Source organism: Saccopteryx leptura, chromosome 7 (assembly GCF_036850995.1).
Source record: "Saccopteryx leptura isolate mSacLep1 chromosome 7, mSacLep1_pri_phased_curated, whole genome shotgun sequence".
NCBI classification, from domain to species: Eukaryota; Metazoa; Chordata; class Mammalia; order Chiroptera; family Emballonuridae; genus Saccopteryx; species Saccopteryx leptura.
In genome coordinates, this window is record NC_089509.1 from 74577981 (window position 1) to 74603510 (window position 25530).

General features: G+C 39.5%; 1 protein-coding gene and 1 non-coding gene across 9 annotated transcripts in view; both read left to right on the forward strand.

The window, feature by feature from the left end:
• Positions 1-25530, forward strand: part of GULP1 (GULP PTB domain containing engulfment adaptor 1) — a 268873-nt gene that overhangs the window by 144627 nt on the left and 98716 nt on the right. For 6 of the 8 annotated variants that reach the window (XM_066345638.1, XM_066345634.1, XM_066345631.1 and 3 more), the window contains 2 exons: positions 17052-17124; positions 24153-24214. In XM_066345638.1, coding sequence (XP_066201735.1) covers positions 17097-17124; positions 24153-24214 — 90 coding nt within the window. In that variant the 5' untranslated portion in view covers positions 17052-17096. Of the gene's footprint in view, positions 1-15208; positions 15358-17049; positions 17125-24152; positions 24215-25530 lie in introns of all 8 variants that reach the window. The other 2 variants (XM_066345633.1, XM_066345632.1) reach the window with 2 other exon arrangements.
• Positions 23141-23216, forward strand: TRNAT-AGU (transfer RNA threonine (anticodon AGU)). Its single transcript has one exon. It is a non-coding gene; the product is annotated as a tRNA-Thr (tRNA).

Genomic DNA, 25530 nt, shown 5'->3' on the forward strand with positions numbered 1-25530 from the left:
CAAAAAGGGTAGGAAAGGCTTAATCCCAAAACCAAGCCCCAGGCTACAAGGATTCTGCCTGCCTTTAGCCCACCCCAACACACATTAATATCACCTGGGCAACGGCCTCTTTAACAAAGTGAGCACAATACATTTTATCTGCCCAACAATCCACCCCTATGCTCACTTTACTACCCATAATTTATATCACCAGCATTCCTGTGCAAGGAAATTAGAACATTACACAGATTACAATAGCAAAAATCATACAGTTTCAACAATTACAAAGATACACTTCACCAGTCTCTGAGCACTTTGCCCAAAGCGCAAAATGTCCTTGGCCTTCTTCCTAGCCATGGGAAAAGCTTCCCGGGGCAGGGGAGTGCTTCCAGCAAAGCCGCCCCCCACCCCCATCAGGGTATTTCACATTGTCCAAAATCCATAATCCATAAATCCATCCAACAAAGGAGCCAATGCCCACTCCGGTCGTAGTCCAGAAAATCAGTCCACACACATGAGGCTTCAGCCACCCCCCTCATTCCTGCCGTCCTGGCAGGTCTTACACTGTCCCAAAGAGGAGCACGTGGCAATGGCAGTCAGCATTTCCATCTCTGCTCCGGAAAGCATGTCCAGCCCTATGTCCCCAAATCGCAGACCTACCGGGGCCATAGTAGGTGCTCCTTCCAGCTGGGCTCTCATCTTATGGAGACTGCGGATTGCAACTCCAGCCCGATTCTCCTCATCCTCCAAAGAGGAACTGGAAACATCAGCTCCTGCTGCCGGGCTCGAACCCTGGGCTGCCGCCACCTTCTGCTCCGCAGACCTTGCAGCTCCGGACCCGGCCTCAGCTTCAGCCTCAGCCTCGGCCTCCTGCCACTGCTGGCTCTCCGCAACATCCAGGGCAAGCTGCAACTCACGAACCTCTGAATCCTCCTCCAGCGTTTGCTCCATTTCCAGGCGAATCTCGCAAACCTGGTCGGCCTCCTCCTCCAGCGCTTCCTCCAGCTCCAGGGTCAGCATCTGTTTCTCCGGCATTTGCTCCAGCTTCTTCCACTGCTCGGTTTGCAGGTCCTGGGCAGCCTCTTCCACGGAGCTCTCAGTTTCCTCACATATTACTGTAAAAGTCAGGCAGCCTACAATCCCCAAAAGGACAGCCATGGGGAACCCTAACACTAGCCAGTCCTCTATTCCACCACTCAAAGGCTCCTTGCCGATCTGTATCGAATCCTGCCACAGACTACGCCAAATGTAAGGCCAGGAGCCGCCATCGTGGCCATTCACATGCAGGTTCGCATTGGATTCGGACAGTTGGTAAAGAAACAGCGGAGCCAAAAACTGATGGGCCATAGCCTTTAATCCTACCTTGCACCCGGCGGGCAAGTAAAAATACACACTGGGCTCCAAAACCCAGTCACACTCAGTGCTCACAAAGCCACTGACTTATCCGAGTTTCCTAGAATCAAAGGTTTCTAGCTCACCAGCCTTCTTCTCCTCAGTTCCCCATCTCCTTCCTTATCCCAGATACAAACTCTACACAAACTGGCATCTCACTCAGTACTCCGCCATCTTGGCTGCTTTTCCTGGCCTCCTCCACGTGGCCTCCTCCTGCTGCTGGCTCTACTCTCTCTGCTCTCTCAGGCTAATCTCAGGAACCAAGAGGCAAACTCCCGCTCCGTTCCCATTTTATAGTATAGAAATCCAAACCCTTAATCCAATATACATAATAGGGAAGTCTCTTAATACAAAGTCACTTCTCTGAGGCATGATAGGATTGTACCACCTTACACCAAAAAGGGTAGGAAAGGCTTAATCCCAAAACCAAGCCCCAGGCTACAAGGATTCTGCCTGCCTTTAGCCCACCCCAACACACATTAATATCACCTGGGCAACGGCCTCTTTAACAAAGTGAGCACAATACATTTTATCTGCCCAACACCTTATCATCTATAAACTGGTTATTTCACAAATTACCTCCCTATTCCTACTGTACGTGCCAGTCCAGACTCCTCTATACAGACATTCATGCCACATCTTTTCTTCTATGTCTAATAAGTATTTCAAACTAACATATCTGAAACAGAAGTCCTGAAGGCCACCTTTCACATTGTGTTTTCCCCAAGTGTCCTGCAAGTGTAAGGAGGGGGAGCTGTTCTGTTCCTCTGAGATAAGAGAGAAGGTGAGAAGAATAGGCAAAGAGATTAATGACTGAGTGTTCCTATTTTAGTCATAAAGTTAGCAATCACATTGCCCAGTTGACTAGTGGAAGTAGGAAAAAAAATGAAAGTATTAAAGGGCTGACATTTTTCAATAAAGTAGAAGGCAAGATTATCTCCTAGGGTATGACTCGACAAGAATAGAAAATATGTGAAACACAAGTAATAAAAGGACCACTAAGAATCTGGGCAGACCCCATCTAGAAACCTTAGTTGCATGGAAAGTGTGATTTTCTTCTCTCAAGCGAGCTTCTGCTTTCTTCTGTTCTCAAGGGCAGGGACTCTGACATTACCTTATAAATGCACCACAAGACTTCATGGACCTGACTGACTAAAGAAGAATGGCAAGAGAGTGCCAACCTTGTTCCAAGAGTTATATATTGACATCAGGCATAAACTATTGAAATAATCATTCTCCTTAGGGCTGTCAGTCTTTTCTCTACTTTATTCTTTTCTTTAAAAAAATTTATTTATCGATTTTTGAGAGAGAGAGGATGAGGGGAAGAGAGAAACATTTTCTTACAAATATTTTCTGTTTAGTTCATTTATTAATTTTTTATTCTTTTCTCATTTACAAATGTTTTCCTGCTGTTGATATAAGAAATGCCCAAACCTATAGAGACTTTTTGTAAGAGTTTACTTGAGCCTAACAGATGACATATGCTGGGGAGCAGATCTCAAATGCTCCAGAGAATAACCATTTTGGAATTTCCTTTATACATTTGAAATTAAGGAGGGGACTAAACTAGGAGGGGATTGGATTACAAATTGATTAGATTATATGCTGTCTTGAGGGTCATTGCAGTTTATTTCAAAGGTATGTTTACCTAGATCAGTGATGGGCAATCTCTTGAGATTGGTGTGTCAAAATTTGCCAAAAAACTGAGCATAACTCAGGTGGTGTGTCACTTCAAGAAAAAAAACATAATTTCATGGTATTTATAGTTTAAATAACAAAAATGTATAATTGTAATATATAACTGTATTTAATAAGCCAAAAACTAATTATTTAACTTACTTGCTTAGTGACTTCTTTGTTCATCTGCCAGTCGGTTTTTTTTGTTGGTCTTGATATTATTTAACTTGTGTGGGGTGCTGTGAACTAAGATAAGTGAGGGGGAGGGGGAATTCTTTAACTAACCTGCCTATTAGTGACTTTTTGTTGCTGAATTTCATTGGCTAAATCTTCAGTTGAAGGTTGGTATTTTGTACACTTCAAGCCCAAGCAAGCGTTACTAACTTCATCTGTCAATCTGTTTCTTTTGTTGGTTTTGATATTATTTAACGCTGAGAATAAGGTCTCACAAAAGTACATAGAGGGAAAAATGTGAGTAAAGCCATTGCTATATTTTTCAGGGTGCTAAAAGTGTCTGGTAATCAGTTCCAGGCACTCCAAATTTCCTATCTGTAGTGACACTCCTCTTGATTGTCCAAGCGGCACCTTTCCAGATTCTTATGCTTTGACCTCAAGTCGACAAACACCTGAGCCCAGATGCCGTCTTGAAATTCTGCAAGTTGCATCTTACATAAATTAAGATGGCTGCCACTATTTCTAATGGCGGGAAATGGCACCCATAGCACAGGGTGTCACCTCTCCCAGCTTCCCCCTCACTTACCTCAGTAATGATGGTCAATTAGAAATCCACGACACCCCAGAACAGTAGATTGGATGATGGTTGCTGTGGTTATGTGGTTGCTGGTAATAGCGATCACAGGGCCCCCAGAGATGTGTCCCCCACGGCATTCCACTGCTCCCTGCTCCGCCGGCCAAAAGTGAGGTCAAAGATCCCCTAATGACCTAACTGGAAGTCCCAGAACTAGACGCTCTGTGCCGGAGTTCTGTTGTTTTGGCCTACAGACCTCCGGCACAGACTGTCTACACTACAGCAAATGTTTTATTCTCGGCTCCTGCACCTGGCCGTGCAGGAGCCAAGGATGAAACATCCTTCTTGGCATATGGCACCATACTTCTCTGGTATGCAGCTGCATGTCATCGAATATGGCTACATGTTTCAGTGCTGACACGCGTGTCATAGGTTCGCCATCATGGACCTAGATGCACAAGAGCCATAGATAGGGCTGACTTAAGGCAAAACTAAACCTTTTACTAAAGAAGTTATATGCCTGAGATGTGACTACCCACCATGACTTCCCAGTTTTGAATTTATGATCAGATCACAATGTGAAGTTACTTTCCATAGAACCCCTTTTTTCACCCATTTTTTTTTGTCCTTAAGTAGATACTACCTTCATTTCTTTCATTCTCAGAATTTTATTTTTATAAAATTAAAAATTTTACTTACTGTTTGGCAGATAAAATATATTATGCTCACTTTGTTAAAGATGGCACTGCCCACATGGAAGCCCATCGCCCAGGTGATATTAATGTGTGTTGGGGACAGGCTGTGGGCAGGCAGGATCCTTGTAGCCTGGGGCTTGGTTTTACGACTAAGCCTTTCCCACTCTTTTTGATGTGAGGTGGTATAATCCCATCATGCCTCAGATAAGTGACTTTGTATTAGCAGGGGTCCCCAAACTTTTTACACAGGGGGCCAGTTCACTGTCCCTCAGACTGTTGGAGGGCCGCCACATTCAGTGCTCCTCTCACTGACCACCAATGAAAGAGGTGCCCCTTCCGAAAGTGTGGCAGGGGGCCGGGTAATGGGCTCTGGGGGCTGCATGTGGCCCGCGGGCCGTAGTTTGGGGACACCTGAAGACTTCCCTAGTTTGTATATTGGATTAAAGGTTTTGATTTCTGCACTATAAAGTGGGGCAGACCGGTTGCTTGCTCTCTTGGTTCCTGAGATTAGCATTAGAGAGGAGAGCAGGAAAAGGCCACATGGAGGAGGCCTGGAGAAGCAGCCAAGATGGTAGAGTGCTGAGTGAGAAGCCAGTTTGTGCAGAGTTTGTGCATGGAGAATGAAGGAGATGGGGAACGGAGGTGAATAAGTCTAGTGAGCTAGAAACCTTTGATTCTAGGAAACTGGGATAAGTCAGTAGCTTTGTGAGCACTGAATGAGTGGGTTTTGGAGCCCAGTGGGTGTTTTTACTTGCCAGCTGGGTGCAGGCTAGGATTAAAGATTATGGTCCACCAGTTTTTGGCTCCGTTGTTTCTTTACCGACTGTCTGAATCCAATGTGAAGCTGCATGGGCCAGGCGGCTGTGGTGGTGGCCGCAGCTACTGGCTTTACACTTACCCTAGATAAAGAATATTGTTTTATTTCTTATTGAAGTAAAGGTTTTCCTTTTTGGTATTGAAACAATCAGAGATTGCTTTATGTCAGTGGAATATTTGTCTGAAAATATGCATGACTTCATCAAATTGTTTATTTATTTAATTGGTTCAATAGATTTCTTCTAACAGAAGGAATATCTCTTACACCAGAGAATGATGATGGCTTTGTAATATTTTCTTTGATGAAAAGTGAACTGTTTTTATTTGTATAATTTATCACAATACTGTGCAGTACGTGTAATAAGATAAGATTATAGTTTGTTAATTTGGTTACTGGACAACTTGAGAGCATTCACTAACTCTATAAGTATCTTCAAATTAATTTAAGACTTTTTTATTACACATTTTCAACAAGGTTTGCCAGCTAAGCAAAATTTTATGTGTTTGTATTACAATAAAATGTATATTGTTTCAGAAAAATTTAATTTGTTCATTCACTTTGTAATTCAACAGGTATTTACTGTAAATACCAACTATATGCTAGGAATGTAAAGATAAAATTTTTAAAACACAAGTTTACTTTTCTAGGATATCCTTTCTGTAATTCATTTGATGGTGAAATGAAAGCATTTATTAGTATAAGAGAATAAGCTTTATTTGAGTAGATATAGTGAATAAAAATTTTGCAAATTAATTCAGTAAAGTAGGTTTGGATTAGTTGCCAGAAATCTTCCTGAATCTGATCAAATAGAGTGTGAAGTAAAAAACAAATCAGAGTGTAGGTAAGGAGAGACCTTATGTGAAAGATTATCACAATAAAGAGAGGGGAGGATTACAACAGAGAGAATGTGCCCATAATCTCAAAAGCCAGGGAGGATCTCCCCTTTTATGAGGAGGAGTAAATAAGGCTACAAAGAGCAGGCTGTGGGAAGGTAGGCCTGAGGGTGGTGTGATTAGGGACTGGAGAGAAACCTTTTTTTGCCCTGAGATCAGCCTATTCTTAGGAAAGGTTCTAAAGGAAGGGTTGAGTCCTTAAGTGCAGGTAGGTCAAAGTTCAGGAGCCTGGGGGAAGGCAAGAAGTTTAGCTAAAGCTAGGAACAGTGAAGGGAGCAGGTATTTCATCCAGATTCGTCAGTGGCACAAACAGTTCAGCTAATCATTTATGAAACAAATAATGGGAATGCGGAGGGTCTTTGTCTGGCCTGGTCATGAGTAAACAAGGAGAGTGCCCTGAATCTTATCTAAGTCAAATGGGGAAGGGTGGTTCTTTGCAGTAAGCCATTTCCAGAACACAAAAGGGTGGAGGAATTTCCTTTACCTTTGTTATTTTGCAGGAGCACAGGGCTGGTGTAAAGTTCAATATTGTCAGGATGAAGATGAAGATAAAGAGATTTCCCAGGAGTAGAGTTTTGGCAGCTCTATGTGAAAGACTGGTAGAAATTCATAGGAAGAAGGCCCAGAATTAAAGAACAGTGTAGCCCACTAAAGTTAAAAATAGGACATGCAGGATTGCAGGGGCAGAAACAGAGCTCATTTTTAACTGTGGCTCAGCAGTATTGTGTGTGGGCAAGAGTAGCGGTAATAGCCAGCACTGCCCCCAAGAGCAAGGAAAGCATGAGCTCCCAGTGTAAATATTTGGAAGCTCTGTTTTTAAAGATTAGATTTCCTGCCAATCAACTATCTCCAAAGAAACCATTGGCATTGTGCAATGCTCTGGATATCAAGGGAAAAGATAGGAGAAGTTTCTTCTGAGGGCTGGTGAAAAGAATAATTTCTGTCTCTCTCATATCTCTCCCTGTGACTTGATGAAAGAAAACTCTTAAAAGAAAAGTTTATAAAATGATTGAAATGGTAAATCTATGCACATTTATTATTACTGATTGTTGGGCAGATAAAATATATTATGCTCACTTTGTTAAAGATGGCGCTGGTAACCTGGAGGCCCCTTGCCCAGGTGATATTAATGTGTGTTGGGGGTGGGCTGTGGGCAGGCAGGATCCTTGTAGCCTGGGGCTTGGTTTTAGGACTAAGCCTTTCCCACCCTTTTTGATGTGGAGTGGTGCAATCCTATCATGCCTCAGAAAGTGACTTTGTATTAGAGACTTCCTTTTTTTTTTTTTTTTTACAGAGACAGAGAGAGAGTCAGAGAGAGAGATAGATAGGGACAGACAGACAGGAATGGAGAGAGATGAGAAGCATCAATCATCAGTTTTTCATTGTGACACCTTAGTTGTTCATTGATTGCTTTCTCATATGTGCCTTGACCGTGAGGCTACAGCATACCGAGTAACCCCTTGCTTGAGCCAGCGACCCTGGGTCCAGGCTGGTGAGCTTTGCTCAAACCAGATGAGCCCGCACTTAAGCTGGCGACCTCGGGGTCTTGAACTTGGGTCCTCTGCATCCCAGTCCGATGCTCTATCCACTGCGCCACTGCCTGGCAGGCGAGACTTACCTATTTTGTATGTTGGATTAAAGGTTTTGATTTCTGCACTATAAAGTGGGGCAGACCGGGATCTTGCTTTCTTGGTTCCTGAGATTAGCATTAGAGAGCAGAGCAGAGAAAGGCCACATGGAGGAGGCCTGGAGAAGCAGCCAAGATGGTAGAGTATAGAGTGAGAAGCCAGTTTGTGCAGAGTTTGTGCAGGGAGAAGGAAGGAGATGGGGAACACCTTTGATTTTAGGAAACTTGGATAAGTCAGTAGCTTTGTGAGCACTGAAAAAATGAGTTTTGGAGCCCAGTATGTGTTTTTATTTGCCCACTGGGTGCAAGGTAGTATTAAAGATGATGGCCCACCAGTTCTTGGCTCCATTGTTTCATTACCGACTGTCCGAATCCAATACAAACCTGCATGGGCCAGGCAGCTGTGATGGTGGCCATGGATACTGGCTTTACACTGATTATTAGAATTAAATGTAAGAATAAAAACTGGTCTTGCTGTACACATTACCAATCTAAAGACAGCTGACATTAAAGCAAGAGACTTCAAATAAAAAAAAAAAAAGTTTCTTTTATTTGAAATATCATGATAAAAGGCAGAAAATTTGAAACAAATACAATTTGTTATGTTATTGCTTTGTTGATAGAGGTCAACTAAATCTTCAAAAAATAGATGTTTTACAAATTTTACTCTAAAAATTCATGAAGTCTTGAATCTCAAGACAATAACAGCTTTAATGAAGTCAAACTATTTTATTTATTTTTTATTTTTATTTTTTTAAAATTAAGTGAGAGTTGGGGAGGCAGAGAGACAGATTCCCACATATGCCTCTACTGGGATCCACCCAGCAAGCCCACTAGGGGGCAATGGTCTGCAGATCTGGGGTGTTGCTAGATTGCTCAGAAACCGAGCACTTCTTAGTGCCTGAGGCCAGGCTATGGAGCTTTCCTCAGCACCGAGGTCCAACTTGGTTGAACCAATTGAGTTGTAGCTGCAGGAGAGGAAGAGGGGGTGTTATGGAGAAACAGATGGTTACTTCTCTTGTGTGCCCTGACCGGGAATCGAATCTGGGACTTCCCCACCCTAGGCCAACGTTCTACCGCTGAACCAACTGACCAGGGCTTAGTCAAGCTATTTTATGTCTTTCAAAGTAATTCAGATACTATTCCAAAGATAATATTATGTCAGTAATTGGAGCCCAGAAGTTATCACTCTTAGTTAGGATATGGATATCAAAGTGTTTGGTGAAATGACCCAATGCAACAGGTCTAACAAGGAACAGTTCTTATGTGTATAATCAAAATAAAAAGCAGAGAAATTATACTGTTATGATTTTAAAAATGGAGAAAATATTGAGCAGGATTTCTACAAAGAATTTCAAAATCTAAGGTTTAAATAGATACTAATTCTAGGTTACTTTTAGGTCTTCATATAGGAGAGTCCTGTGTATTCTATTGTGACTAATACTTGTTTCAATATATGGAATTTTATTTGTCCTTAAAAATATTTCTCTTTGTGAGACAGGCTAGTAAGCCAGAACAAGTAGAATAGGGAAACAGGCAGATAATTAAATGGCCACACAGTTTACAGCCATCTATTTAATTGCAAAATCCTGTCTTCTGTAACCAAGGACACTGAGGAGTAAATGGCTTACACTTCTCCCTAACCAGTGGGTAAATAGCTTAAATCATCCTACTTGGAGAGAAATCGCAGTAATCCAATTAGTGCCATTTGTGCCAACCACACCCAAGGACGGATTAAGTCAAAGAAATAAATCTCATTTTGGTGCCTCAGCATAAAGCTGATAAATATTCTATTGAGATCTTTCCCTAAGACCTCCCCTAATTTCATCCTTTAAAAACCCTCAAAAAAAAAGGACCCAGTGAGCCTTTCCCTTCCTCCTTTTCTTTCCCCACAGGCGTGCTTCTCCTAAACTCCAAGGGACCCCACAAGGCTGGTGACCAGGGAAGCAATGGGCAATGGCAGCTCATCCCTGGCTAACCCCGTGAACCTGTCCCTACGGCCTCCTTTTCTCCGACATTCCTGTGAGCTGAAGCAGCCCAGCCTCGGCTCACTTCTTTCACTGGGCCATTATTTCCCAGTGAGCCAAGGCAGCCCGTGTAGGCTCTCGTTGCCTCTTCTGTCCTAAGCCCTTCCTTGTTTCACTGCCGCCAGCTTTACTAAATGTACTCTCAGAATCACCTGGAGTCATGTGTATAATATCTTCTGCACAAAGTCAAGAACTCACACACTGGCTGAGGCAGAACCATTTTGGGGCTGGTCTCTGCTGATAACGTTAGCATAATTTACTTACTGTGTAACTATTTTAGAGAAAGTGTTGGGCAGATAAAATATATTATGCTCACTTTGTTAAAAATAGCGCTGCCCACGTGAGGCTGTCGCCCAGGTGATATTAATGTGTGTTGAGAATCCTTGTAGCCTGGGGCTTGGTTTTGGGATTAAGCCTTTCCCACCCTTTTTGATGTGGGGTGGTACAATCCAATCATGCCTCAGAGAAGTGACTTTGTATTAGAGACTTCCCTAGTTTGTATATAGGATTAAAGGTTGTGAAGCTACACATAATAAAATGGGGGCAGAACGAGAGTTTGGGCTCTTGGTTCCTGGGATGATTAGCATGAGAGAGCAGAGGGAGCAGAGCAGAAAGAGGCCTTGTGGCCAGGAGAAGCAGCCAAGATGGCGGAGTGCTGAGTGAAAGGCCAGTTTGTGCAGTTTGACGCTGGTGAAGGAAGGAGATGGGGAACTGAGGAGGTTAAGGCTGGTGAGCTAGAAACCTTTGATTCTAGGAAACTCGGATAAGTCAGTGGCTTTGTGAGCACTGAATGTGAGTGGGTTTTGGAGCCCAGTGTGTGTTTTTACTTGCCCGCTGGTTGCAAGCTAGGATTAAAGACTATGGCCCACCAGTTTTTGGCTCCATTGTTTCTTTACCGACTGTCCGAATCCTATGCGAACCTGCATGGGCTGGGCTGCTCTGATGGTGGCCCTGGCTTCTGGCTTTACACCCCTCTCACCTTTAACCTTTACCCACTGGGGAAATGACCATTCACATCTACTCTGAAGATCTCCCCTTAAACAAAACAGTAATTCTGTGCTTTATCCACTCATTTTCAATGATAGCTATCTCTCTTATAGTGCTTGTCATTATCCATAGAGTCCCACACTCATTCCTTCTACTTATCAAAGACGCTAAGTACTTTTAAAGCAAGGTGTTGGGCAGATAAAATGTATTATGCTCACTTTGTTAAAGATGGAGGCTGTCGCCCAGGTGATATTAATGTGTGTTGAGAATCCTTGTAGCCTGGGGCTTGGTTTTGGGATTGAGCCTTTCCCACCCTTTTTGATGTAGGGCGGTGCAATCCAATCATGCCTCAGAGAAGTGACTTTGGATTAGAGACTACCCTATTTTGTATATTGGATTAGAGGTTGTGAAGCTACACTATAAAATGGGGGCAGAACGGGACTTGGCACTTGGTTCCTGAGGTTAGCATGAGAGAGCAGAGCCAGCAGCGGAAAAAGGCCACGTGGAGGAGGCCAGGAGAAGCAGCCAAGATGGTGGAGTGCTGAGTGAGATGCCAGTTTGTGTAGAGTTTGTATCTGGGATAAGGAAGGAGATGGGGAACAGAGGTGAATAAGTCTGGTGAGCTAGAAACCTTTGATTCTAGGAAACTCAGATAAGTCAGTGGCTTTGTGAGCACTGAATGTGACTGGGTTTTGGAGCCCAGTGTGTATTTTTACTTGCCCGCCGGGTGCAAGCTAGAATTAAAGATGACAGCCCATCTGCTTTTGGCTCCTTTGTTTCTTTACCGACTGTCCGAATCCAATGCGAACCTGCCGGGCGGCAGCTGTGTTGGTAGCTCTGGCCATGGCTCCTGGCTTTACACAAGGACTATGTCATACTTATTTTTACTTTTTCACTCCTGTTTTGCTAGTTACAATGTGATCTCAAAATGCATCTGTTGGGCAGATAAAATGTATTATGCTCACTTTGTTAAAAATAGGCGGTGCCCACGTGAGGCCGTCACCCAGGTGATATTAATGTGTGTTGAGAATCCTTGTAGCCTGGGGCTTGGTTTTGGGATTAAGCCTTTCCCACCCTTTTTGATGTGGGGTGGTACAATCCAATCATGCCTCAGAGAAGTGACTTTTTATTAGAGACTTCCCTATTTTGTATATTGGATTAGAGGTTGTGAAGCTACAATATAAAATGGGGACGGAGCGGGAGCTTGGGCTCTTGGTTCCTGAGGTTAGCATGAGAGAGCAGAGAGAGTAGAGCCAGCAGCGGAAGGAGGCCACGTGGAGTAGGCCAGGAAAAGCAGCCAAGATGGCGGAGTGCTGAGTGAGATGCCAGTTTGTGTAGTGTTTGTATCTGGGATAAGGAAGGAGATGGGGAACTGAGGAGGTTAAGGCTGGTGAGCTAGAAACCTTTGATTCTAGGAAACTCGGATAAGTCAGTGGCTTTGTGAGCACTGAATGTGAGTGGGTTTTGGAGCCCAGTGTGTGTTTTTTACTTGCCCGCCGGGTGCAAGCTAGAATTAAAGATGATGGCCCATCAGTTTTTGGCTCCGTTGTTTCTTTACCGACTGTCCGAATCCAATGCGAACCTGCATGGGCCAGGCGGCTGCTGTGATAGTGGCCCTAGCCGTGCCTCCTGGCTTTACAGCATCTTTATAAAGAGCAAAGGATTTTTTTTTGAGTGCTATGTATGAGATGTTGGGTCAATATTGCATAAAAAAAGAAAATAATAATGATAAGCATTTTTATCCCAAGTGAGGGAATTTCAGAAAACACTGACATTGCTATTTTTTAACAAATTATAAATGTAATTTAGTACATATTATGTAGCTTCCCCTCCTGGTAATGTGAAATTTCTGTTTTTGTACTGGTTAGATTTTTGGCTATACTTAGATAACATCTATAAAAGCAAAGACCTTTGTCTGACCAGGTGGTGGCACAGTGGATAGAGCGTCGGACTGGGACGCAGAGACCCAGGTTTGAAACCCTAAGGTTGCCAGCTTGAGCACGGGCTCATCTGGTTTGATCAAGACTCACCAGCTTGAGCCCAAGGTTGCTGGATTGAGCAAGGGGTCACTCGATCTGCTGTAACTCCCAGTCAAGACACATATGAAAAAGCAATCAATGAACAATTAAAGTGCCGCAATGAAGATTTATGCTTCTCACCTCTCCCTTCCTGTCTCTCCCTTCCTATCTGTCCCTATCCTGTCTCTCTCTCTGTCTCTGTCACACACAAAAAAGGAAAGACCTTGAAAATTACATTTATAAAATATAATGAAGAAGAATATTATATGGTGTCTTACAAAAGGGAGATTTAAGCAGAAAACCTTTACAACAAACTGACTAGATCAAGAAGACTGCCTGAATGAGCTAAGCAGGATTTGGAAGTTTTGTTAACCATTTAAAGCCATGAAGTTCTGTAGGGAATCACCCATTTAACCTTGAACCCTATATGACTTGGATTGGGAACTTTAGTTAAAAGCCCTGAGTGAATGTCTCTTGGATGCAAACACCAAGAAAATGTGAGTGAGTGACCTTTGTGCAGACACTAAAGAATGCATGTACATGGGCTTCAGAAAAGTAGCCTAGAAGTTCTGGATTGCCCCTTCCTTTGTGCTTGTTAATTAGTAAAAGAAAAGAATATTCTGATCAATTTAGCCCTTTCTCCATGTCAGCAATAGGGCCATTAATCATTCTTCCCCTTGTCACCTGATCTCCCTCCCTTGTAATCCTGTTACCTCTGTTCTGCTTCTAATCAATAAAAGCTAAGGAAGAAGGAGATTCAAGAGGTCTATCTTTACCTCCCTTGGCAGGCCCCCCCCTTGACAACAGTTTGTGTCTTGAGTAGTTTTTTTCCACGCGAAACTAGTTCCCAGTGGGCTGGAGTACTACAAAGTTCCAATAGTTAGACACTACTTGAGAGTATTTAGCACTGTGGGGGAGTAATGTAGGTTCTAAAATTACCTGACAATCACCTGACCTATGGTGGCACAGTGGATAAGGAGTCGACCTGGAACACTGAAGTTGCCAGTTCAGAACCCTGGGCTTGCCTGGTCAAGGCACATATGGGAGTTGATGCTTCCTCCACCACCCCCTTTCTTTTTTGCTCTCCTCTCCAAAATGAATAAAGTTTAAAAAAATAAAAAATTAATAAAATAAAGTTATCTGACATTCTTTCATGATTACCTTTTATTTTCTTTTCTTTTTTTTTTTTACTTCACCTCGTTTGCCTTCCTAGAAGTAAACCTAATGATTAGACTTTATTTTTTACCATTATCTCTTATCTCCTGGTACAGAATGAGATTTTTAAATGATTGATGACTTATGTGTGAACTATGTTTTAATCAGTTTTTATATTTAAAAAAAATTAACATTGAAAAAACAGGAAAATTTGATTGTTAAATGCACTTATAAGGATAAAAATGAAATTCAGAACCAGCTGTTTTACAGGTTTGAATATTCATACTATATATAGTTTCTTTAGTCATTACAATCTGATTCAATTTTTTAAAAATAAGAACTTGGCCACAGGTTGCAAAGCAGGAAACTGTCATTAATTAAAAAGCCACTCTAGAGTTCTGAAATAGTCTATAAATATCAGTGGGTTTCGGTTTCCTTTGGTAAATCAATTCTTTAACCTGGATATACTGGGTTTATTTAAAGAAATGATTGTTGATTCCAAACTTTTTTTAAAATTAAGTCTTCAAAAGGTTTAATTTTTAGAGTAATTCATACTAATTGCCTTCAACAGTGTTTTGTCAGTGTGGTTATTAATAGTTTTAAAATAAAATTTGGGACTAAAATAATTCATGTAATAACATCAACCTTTAAAGTTTATAATATATTTAAATATTTATTTATTTATTTATTTATTTATTTATTTTCAGAGACAGAGTCAGAGAGGGAATAGATAGGGACAGACAGACAGGAACGGAGAGAGGTGAGAAGCATCAATCACTAGTTTTTTGTTTCAACACCTTAGTTGTTCATTGATTGCTTTCTCATATGTGCCTTGACCATGGGGCTACAGCAGACCGAGTAACCCCTTGCTCAAGCCAGCGACCTTGGGTCCAAGCTGGTGAGCTTTGCTCAAACCAGATGAGTCCGCGCTTAAACTGGTGACCTCGAGGTCTCGAACCTGGGTCCTCCGCATCCCAGTCCAACGCTCTATCCACTGCTCCACCACCTGGTCAGGCTATTTAGATATTTAAAACTTCCAATTGGCTTTAAAGTTAGAGTGGTCATATTTCAATAATTATGAATTATAATTTTTTATTGATTATATATATTCATTTATATTTCTTAAGATAACTAGTCTTATGAAGCTTTTCTCAGGCTTATTTTTTATTTTTTAATTAATTTATTTATTTTAGTGAAGAGAGAGAAAGAGGGAGAGAGAAGAGGAGGGGAGGAATAAGAAGCATCGACTCCCATATGTGCCTTGACCAAGCAAGCCTGGGATTTTGAACCGTGACCTCAGCATTCCAGGTAGACGATTTATCCACTGTGCCACCACAGATCAGGATATAAGCTTTTCAAATTATATTAATGATGTGCTTTAAATAGTTAATATAGGATCTTGGGCCCTGGCCGGTTGGATCATCGGCAGAGCATCGGCCTGGCATGTGGAAGTCCCGGGTTTGATTCCCAGCCAGAGCACACAGGAGAAGCACCAATTTTCTTCTCCACCCTTCCCCTTCTCCTTTTTCTCTGTCCCTCTCTTCCTCTTCTGCAGCCAAGGCTCCATTGGATTAAAATTGGTCGGGACACTGAGGATGGCTCCATGGCCTCCACCTCAGGCACTAGAATGGCTACAGTTGCAATGGAGCAATGCCCCAGATAGGCAGAGCATTGCCTTCTGGTCTTCATCATGGGTGGATCCCGGCTAGGCGCATGTGGGAGTCTGTCTGTCTGCCTTCCCCCTGCTTCTCACTTTGAAAAAATACAATATATATATATATATATATATATATATATATATATATATATATATATATATATATATATAAAGGCAAAAAGAATATGGTGTTTAATGAAGAAACTCAACATAGGTCTTAAAAGAAAAGCCTGACCAGGTGGTGACGCAGTGGATAGAGCGTTGAACTGGGATGCGGAAGACCCAGGTTCGTAACCCCAAGGTTGCCAGCTTGAGTGTGATCTTATCTGGCTTGAGCAAAAAAAGCTCACCAGCTTGGACCCAAGGTCACTGGCTCAAGCAAGGGGTTACTCGGTCTGCTGAAGGCCTGTGGTCAAGGCACATATGAGAAGCAATCAATGAACAACTAAGGTGTCACAACAAAAAACTGATGATTGATGCTTCTCATCTTTCTCAGTTTCTGTCCGTCTGTCCCTGTATATGTATTTTTTAACAAATTTTTGGAATATAGTAAAGTTACTTGGAAAAAGTTTAATTTTGGTGGTCTTATTATTCTTATTAGTGAGAGAGAGACTGGAAAGGAGAGAGATGAGAAACATCAATTTATAGTTGTGTCACTTTAGTTAGTCATAGATTGCTTCTCATATGTGCCTTGATTGGCGAGCTCAGGTTGACCCAATGACCCCTTGCTCAAGCCAGCAACCATGGAATTATGTTGATGATCTCACACTCAAGCCATATGAGCCTGTGCTCAAGCTGGTGACCTTGGGTCTTCGAGCCTGGGACCTCAGCATCCTAGGTCAATGCTCTATCCACTAAGCCACCACGGGTCAGGCTTGGGATCTTATGTCTAAGATTTGTTAAATGGGACCAAAGCATAATTTATTTTAGTTCTTATTTTTTCCACTTATAATGTAAGACAATTATTAATAATCTAATCGATGTTCTAAGGATTATCAAATGTCCCTTCTTGTGTGAGCTCTAGTATGAGCACAGGCACTGTTTTGTATAAACTTTGTAGGTTACTCTTTCCTTTAGTTTTGGTCTGTTTACCAGATTTTTTTCTCCTTAAATTTGCAAATAAATATAATTAGTGATAGCTGATTAATAGGGAAAATCAAGAAAATTTAGGAACTTTGAAGAAATTTTATTTGCGATATTGTTATCTGCTGTGCCATATTGAGTACTTATGTTTATTTTTACCCAGTGTTTTTTAATAAATATCAGAAAATTGTTTGTAAATATTTAAAAAAATTTAAAAGACTGATTAAAATACATTTGCATAAAAGAAGTTGGCCAATACTTTTCATTTATGCTTTAATATTTTGTTATTTTTATAGAGTAAAGTGTGATTGAATTGAACATCCATTTGGCTGATCTTCATCATGAACCGTGCTTTTAGCAGAAAGAAAGGTAAGTGTGACCATTTAATAGTCCCAGGGTTAATTTAATATTACCGTAAAGGTCAAGCAGAGCTATTAAGCAATTAGTTTTTCCTATTATCAAACCATGTGGTTCAAGAATGTAGTTAGAATAGAGCACACAAATTTGCAATCATTTCCATCAGTTAACCCTTTTTGGTTATCACCCTAATGAAAAAGTAGATTTATTTAATATATTTATTAGAATACATTTGTGATAGTATGTTGTTGTCTGACAGTTTTATTCTGTGGTGTGAAATTGCAAAAAAGAAAATGATCTGAAACTAGTTCTACCTTCACCTTACCTAGCCATGTAACAAAACATTTCCTGGGCTCATGTAAGGTCACCTTGATTTAAATTCACTCATGTAAGTGCATGTGTGCTTTATTTTTCATTGAAAAATATGTGAGGATTGATGATAGGTGAATTGATAGCAATGAGGCTAAAATATGTTTGTTACTAATTTTAAGGTAGAAATTTAAAATAAACATAAATGTAATATAATTATCAGTATAGGAATGAGAGAAAACTTTTATTTTTTAAGGGTGAGGAAAACATGACATTTTACAAAATATGATACACTTATAGGAAGTTAAAGAATGGTAGTTTTATCTAGCAGAGCGGGTAAAATAATGTATCCTTGCCTTTCTTTAGTGCTGAGCATAGGGCTTTCTCTTGTAGAACATGCTATCAATGCTTCTCAAATTCTTAGGTGATTGAAAGTAGGAGGAGAAAATTGATGTGATAAGATTATAGATACGGGGCGGGAGGTGCATGGGTTGGGGAAATGACCAGTGAGGTCATATAGCACATCGTCAATTGCCAAACATAGATCCATGAAATCTAACACTTTTTTTTTTTTTTTTTTGTATTTTTCTGAAGCTGGAAACGGGGAGAGACAGTCAGACAGACTCCCGCATGCGCCCGACCGGGATCCACCCGGCACGCCCACCAGGGGGCGATGCTCTGCCCCTCCGGGGCGTCGCTCTGCCGGGACCAGAGCCACTCTAGCGCCTGGGGAAGAGGCCAAGGAGCCATCCCCAGCGCCCGGGCCATCTTTGCTCCAATGGAGCCTTGGCTGCGGGAGGGGAAGAGCGAGACAGAGAGGAAGGGGGGGGGGTGTGGAGAAGTAAATGGGCGCTTCTCCTATGTGCCCTGGCTGGGAATCGAACCCTGGTCCCCCGCATGCCAGGCCGACGCTCTACCGCTGAGTCAACCGGCCAGGGCCAAATCTAACACTTTTATTGTTACTTACACATATATTATTATTCAGAAGATGCACCTTAAGTATGTGCTGTGTAGGTAAAAAATATAAATAACAATATCAGCAGTGTCATTACCAAAGGTTCCAGTTCATTTCTAATGTATGAATGAGGAACAGTCTAGACTCAAGGAATGGATCATTCGTTTGTATTCCATGCAGTCAGGAACAGTGTGTGTTTTCTTTAAAGGATTGACACATTGCAATATGCATTGATGAGAAAGGCCGGGATTGACTTTAGGACTTTTAACCATGCAGCCGGGAAACATGGCTGAAAACCCTTGGTATGATAATGGGAATTGTCTTTCAATGTTTGAAAGGCTATCATTTGGTCATGAGACTAAGTTTAATAAAGAACAAATAAGTATAAATGATATGGTCATTAATTTGATGTAGGAAAAAATTTCAACAAAGTTGTGCAAAAATATAATAGAATTACTTAAAGTACGAACTTTTTTGGTTGTTACTAAAGCAAGAGGTGTTCATTTGGATGTGGTCTAGTATTAATGTATTCTGCAGAGATTTAGGTTATGTGAACTTTTCAATCCTGGGAAGCTAGGAATTTATTATTTACTTATTTTTTTCTGAATAAGGGGAAGGCAAAATAACATTTAGTTTGCTATGTAGCTTGCTTCTGATTTAAAACATAATACTAAAAGTAAAATGGTATTTCATTTTTATTCTCTTTACTAGTAAAAATAATACCTAAAAATAATTATATAAAATATTTCTAATAGAGTAATAAAAGCATTATATCTCAACTTTTTACTTTAGTCACATTATTATTTATTTTTAAACCTTCTGGGCCTTTTTGTTTTTTGCTTGCACTTCCCTTTCCCATGGTTATTATTTTCCCTTTCCCATGATTTTAAAGTTTAAAGTCTACTTTTCTAATTCAGTCTTTATTTGAAGGGAATTTAGAAAGTTTTTTCATTAAGAAATCCCAACAGATGCATAGCAATATGAGTAACTAACAATTGTGTATTGGTCTCATTTAAAGAGTGGGAATATAAACACCAGGAAAATTAGTGTAATTTAGAGAATCAAGAAGCAGAAGTACTTGTTATTTCCTACTTTGTTTTATTCTCTTTAAATTTCTTTTGATTTCTCTTATTTTTCAGGTCTAATGGTTAAATATACTTATTAGGAAATTACTGATCAATATTTTACTCTATATCTAAGATAGCACTTGATGCTGGATGTTCTACCTTAAGTTCACCAATCACTGCTGAAGCTCTCATTTAGGGATGTTGTTAAAGGAAAAATTCTTTGGAGTCTCTGCTCCCAGTTTCAACCAATAGTATATATTTATACTATATGATTGAATTTTAATTTGAATAGGAGAACTTGAATTATATGAGAGAATCCATATAACCTGACAGGAGTTTAATTATAGACCTAGAGTATATATAATTTAGTTAATCTTTCCAATAACTAGCATCCTCATACATTGTATATATATATATATATATATTATACTCTAAACACAGCAAAATAGTCTTCTATCAGTAAAAGCTTATCTCTTATTTCATAGATATCCAATTCACTTACTTATCATGTGCTACTTCACTAGATCATCCTGTGCCTCAACAGTCTAAGAAACAAAGATTATTATTTTAAACCTACACATAATTGTTTTTCTTCTTTTTATTAACTTACTCTATTAGTAATTTGCCTGCTACCTTTTGACTGAATTAGCTAGGTCCTTCACCGATTTCTTTGCAAGTGCTCTAATGGTGTTAGAACTGTTCACAGATTCTGAAAAAGACCAATTTTATTAGAGTTGCATCATTTTGCATAATTTTTAATAATTCTGTTATAATTAGTCTAACTTTGTAATTATTAATTAAATTTTAATGACAATATTTATTTTATTATTCCTCTCCCTACATTAGCTTTCTTCTTTTTGTGTGTGTGTGGCAGAGACAGAGAGTCAGAGGGACAGACAGACAGAAAGGGAGAGAGATGAGAAACATCAATTCTTTGTTGCGGTTCGTTAGTTGTCCATTGATTGCTTTCTCATAGGTGCCTTGACCAGGGGGGCTTCAGCAGACCGAGTGACCCCTTGCTTGAGCCAGTGACCTTGGGCTCAAGCTGGTGAGCCTTGCTCAAACCAGACGAGCCCGTGCTCAAGCTGGCGACCTTGGAGTCTTGAACCTGGGTCCTCCGTGTCCCAGTCTGACGCTCTATCCACTGCACTACCTCTGTTCAGGCTCCCTACATTAGCTTTCTATCTGAATTTAAAATATATATTTTATTTATTATATAAATAGTAAAAAAGCATAAACATAGCATGTGAATGAATGTGATTAAATAATTTAACTAATTACACTTTATTTTCCTCAATTTAGCTGACATATTGATGAGTAGATATAATCGTAGTGCATAATGCTTTGAATTCGATATTTCAATATTATTTCCCTTTATATGGTCCTTTCATATGCATCTATTCATACAGCAATATTTAGTTTTAAATAGAATATATTCAAAGTATTAATCTCTGTGATACAAGAACAATGAAGTTACTGGATCTTTCTTGATAAGGTCTTAATCCAAATGCATTTTGAATACCTAAATTTATTGACCCAGCTATAAGACTGGTTTGGCAATTGTTAAATATTTTGAAATGTTGGCATTTCATTTGCTGTGAATGTTCACTATTGAGTCAGTGATTATAGTTTAATTTAAAGGAAGGGGCACATTCTGAACGTCTATGTACCCCTTTCAACACCAGGCACATGTATCTAATTGCTTCTGTGGGCACATACAGTGACCCAGGACCATCATCTGTATTAAGTCTTCAGGGTCAGCCTCATCTTTGTAAGTTAATATGAAGATTTTTATTCTGTCAGCTTTTTCTTTTGCCAAAATATGAATTAGGATGACAGTAAGGACTTGTTCTGGAAAGCTTTAGGTTTTATAAGTGTACTACCTGTACTAGAAGTAAGTAATGGACAGCCTCTGAACTAGCCGCATTAGATGTATGGATTTAAATTTTTTGGTCATGGTAGTTACTGCAGCTCGTGCACTGGTAATTTAACATTTTAATATTTTTAGTCTGCCATTAGTAACAACTGGATATACCTACCCTCTTTCTAGGTCCCTGCAATATGAGACTATAACAGAGGTAATATCATCAGCCTTCAAATAATAGTGGCTTACTGGAGAAAGCAATTATCTCTCTGCCTCAGGATTGGAATGAGCCATCATATTCATAAAAAAATCTAGACTTTACATCCACCTGAGCAGTGTTGTATGTCTTAGGAAAGGAGATAGGAGAAGAATTGAGTTAAGAAGTAAGAAGAGAAACTGGATATCTTTTAAGATTTCCTAAATGTGGGGCTTTAGTGTTTATTATTTTTGTGTTTTAATTGTTTTGATGTATAGTTTTGTGATTTATGTTTTTTATCATATGAGGGCAAGACTATATGCCAAATCTAAGTACAATTTTTTTAAGTACAAATTATTCATAAATTAATTATGTCCCTCTCCAGTAGCCATCATAAAAAAACTATATTAAAAAAAATAAAAGTTTCCCACGTTAATGTCAATGTCATATTGCTTTTGAAGCTTAGAATGTAGTATTGTGTCACAAAATGTTTCTCCCAAATGCAGGTATCATATATCCTCTTCAGTATTCAAAAATAGCTCTGCAATGCACCATAACCATGGGATTTAACTGATCCCTCATGTTTTGTCATAAAATTTCTTGTGGATATTGCATTATACTTTAGAAACATGTTTACTATAAATATAGTGCATTATCCTTCAATGGTATAAAATAATTGACATTCCAGAAATATATGTCATTTTTTTTTCCTCTGTCTTCACATTCCATCCGTTTGAGAAGAATATATTAATGCCATCAGACTGGATTCTATTATCACCATTTTCAAATGTTCTGAATTGAATGTCAAAAATTCTTTTTTAGTATTTCAATATTTTTTCTTAGTGTACACTTATTTAATATTTTTATGGTAAACTCTGTCTTTGACTTTATTCTGTTTATATTATTGATTCTAAATTTTAAATTTCCATGAGGAATTCAATATTACAAAATTCCATTAAAGGAAACATATTTCAATATTGAGTTCAAATATTCAAATTCAACTGCATTTTTAAAAAAATCAGTTAAAAAATCAAATTTTGTTTGACTAAACATTAATATTTTTTGTTTTTTTATTTATTTCAGAAACAGAGAGCGAGTCAGAGAGAGGGATAGATAGGAACAGACATACAGGAACAGAGAGAGATGAGAAGCATCAATCATTAGTTTTTTGTTGCGACACCTTAGTTGTTCATTGATTGCTTTCTCATATGTGCCTTGAACATGGGCCTTTCAGCAGACCAAGTAACCCCTTGCTCAACCCAGCAACCTTGGGTCCAAGCTGGTGAGCTTTGCTCAAACCGGATGAGCTGGTGCTCAAGCTGGAGACCTTAGGGTCTCAAACCTGGGTCCTCCGCATCCTAGTCCGATGCTCTATCCACTGCACCACCACCTGGACAGGCAATATTTTTTGTTTTTTTCTCACTTGTGCACTCCACAAAATATTTGAGATGATATGTGGAATATATAAAATTCAAAAATTGAATGAAATATGTATTTTATATTTCTATCAATAATATGCAGTACAAATTAGTTTCAATGTCTTATATCCTTGTAGTTACTTTTATTTCTAATATTCTGTTACTCTAATTTAAGGAACATTTCAAATTAAAAGTATTTCTTTCAAAAACTTCTAACAGGCCCTGGCCGGTTGGCTCAGCGGTAGAGCGTCGGCCTAGTGTGCGGAGGACCCGGGTTCGATTCCCGGCCAGGGCACAACAGGAGAAGCGCCCATTTGCTTCTCCACCCCTCCGCCGCGCTTTCCTCTCTGTCTCTCTCTTCCCCTCCCGCAGCCAAGGCTCCATTGGAGCAAACAGGGCCCGGGCGCTGCCTCAGGCACTAGAGTGGCTCTGGTCGCAACATGGCGACACCCAGGATGGGCAGAGCATCGCCCCCTGGTGGGCAGAGCGTCGCCCCATGGTGGGCGTGCCGGGTGGATCCCGGTCGGGCGCATGCGGGAGTCTGTCTGACTGTCTCTCCCTGTTTCCAGCTTCAGAAAAACGAAAAAAAAACAAACAAAAAAAAACTTCTAACAGTAGACTCACAATTAATATTTCTCTGTTTTAATTTTAAAAATGTTACCCTAATATATTAATTTCTATTTTCCTGATTTTTATATTTAATTTTTCATATTGATTTCTAAATGAACTTAGTTGATTGACTTATTTCAGTTTTAGATTAATGCAGTTATTAATTTAATGTTAAAATTTTCCTTTGCTAAGTAAATTATTTGCTAAAAATAATAACAATGAGTAAAAAGATACTTATTGATTATAGAACTAAGAAAACTAACTTGTAATTTATGAGACTAAAAAAGAAAATTATTGTAACATTAATCACGTAGCTGATATATTTACTCATAGCCTAAATGGTGTTACTTTTATATATTCTTTAAAAAACTTGGTAGCATTTATATTATTTGAAAATATTTAAAAAGAAAAGTAGGGACTTTTAAAAAAGAATTCTATAATCACTTTCCATCTACATTGTTCTTGTATCTGACTAGTTATTCTTTCTCAATTTAGCAAAATAATCTTGGAGTTAAAAGTGCTCTAATCCATATAAGATTCCTTACAAATGCTAATGAATGAATATGACATGACACCCTTAAAACCTGTAATTTAAGTTAACACTGTGTATTCTTCATTGCAGACAAAACATGGATGCATACTCCTGAAGCTCTATCAAAACATTACATTCCCTATAATGCAAAGGTAAAATATTGAATTTTGTTTATTATATGTTTATAATATTATTACTAATTTATGTTTGGTCTTAAAAAGTTGTTTATGCATTGGTATTTTGCGGTAGATGATCCCTGAAAAACTTTGCATAAATAAAATTATTTTGTTGTATATAATATGGAAAATTACTTTTTTCTCCAGATGAGTAATTTTTTTAAAGTATACTTTATAATTTCTGTCTAAGTTATACATGTGTTTTCTTCAAATGATTTTAGTTTTTGTCAAAATTATTTGCAGTATCAGCCTGACCTGTGGTGGCACAGTGAATAAAGCGTTGACCTGGAACACTGAGGTTGCCAGTTCAAAACCCTGGGCTTGCCCGGTCAAGGCACATATAGCAATTGATGTTTCCTGCTCCTCACATTCTCTCTTTCTCTCCCCACCTCATCGCCTCTCTAAAATGAATAAATACAAAACATTTAAAAATTATTTGCAGTATCATGACCTGTAGGAAATAAAATACTAAAATACCGAACAAATTAGTATCCTTTAAAAAACATTTTGGCCTTGGCTGGTTGGTTCAGCAGATAGAGTGTAGGCTCAGTGTGTGGACGTCCTGGGTTCAATCCCAGTCATGGCACGCAGGAGAAGCTACCATCTGTTTCTCTCTCTCTCTCTCTCTCCCTCTCTCTCTCTTTCTCTCTCTCTCTCTCTCTCTCTCTCTCTCTCTCTTCCTTTTTCCCTCTGGCAGCCAGCAGCTTGATTGGGCTGAGCATCAGCCCCAGGTATTGAGGATAGCTCAGTTGATCCAAGCATCAGTCCCAGATAGAAGTTCCTGGGTTGATCCTGGTTGAGACAGGGTGTCTGTCTCTATCTCCCCTCCTCTCACTTAAAAAAAAGAATAAATAAATAATGTTGCATCACAGAGACAAATATAAACACTAATCCCAATATGAGAGAAATGAGCTGCAGTTTTAATGAATGTAATTATCATTTAAAAAAAAGAAACAACCAAAACTTAACCTATTAAGATAAGAGAAAAAAGTACATTTTTTGGTGAAGATTTGTTCAGGTTGCTACACTGTAATAAAAAAATAGAAACAACCTATACTCCATGTCTTCAAAGATTGAACTCATTGTTGTTAGAAAACTGGAGGAATGAATGCAATAAACAAAATAGTCTTTTAAAAAAGATGTTATTTTGGGGTTAGGGAACACCAAATCTGAAATAAATTTCAGAGAAATCTGGGTTTAAATTTGGAAGAGACAGAACTGAATTAAAGGGTTGGTTGGGTTTTGGGATAGGAGAGTGGGTAAGACTTAAGAACCTGACATTTGAAGACAGT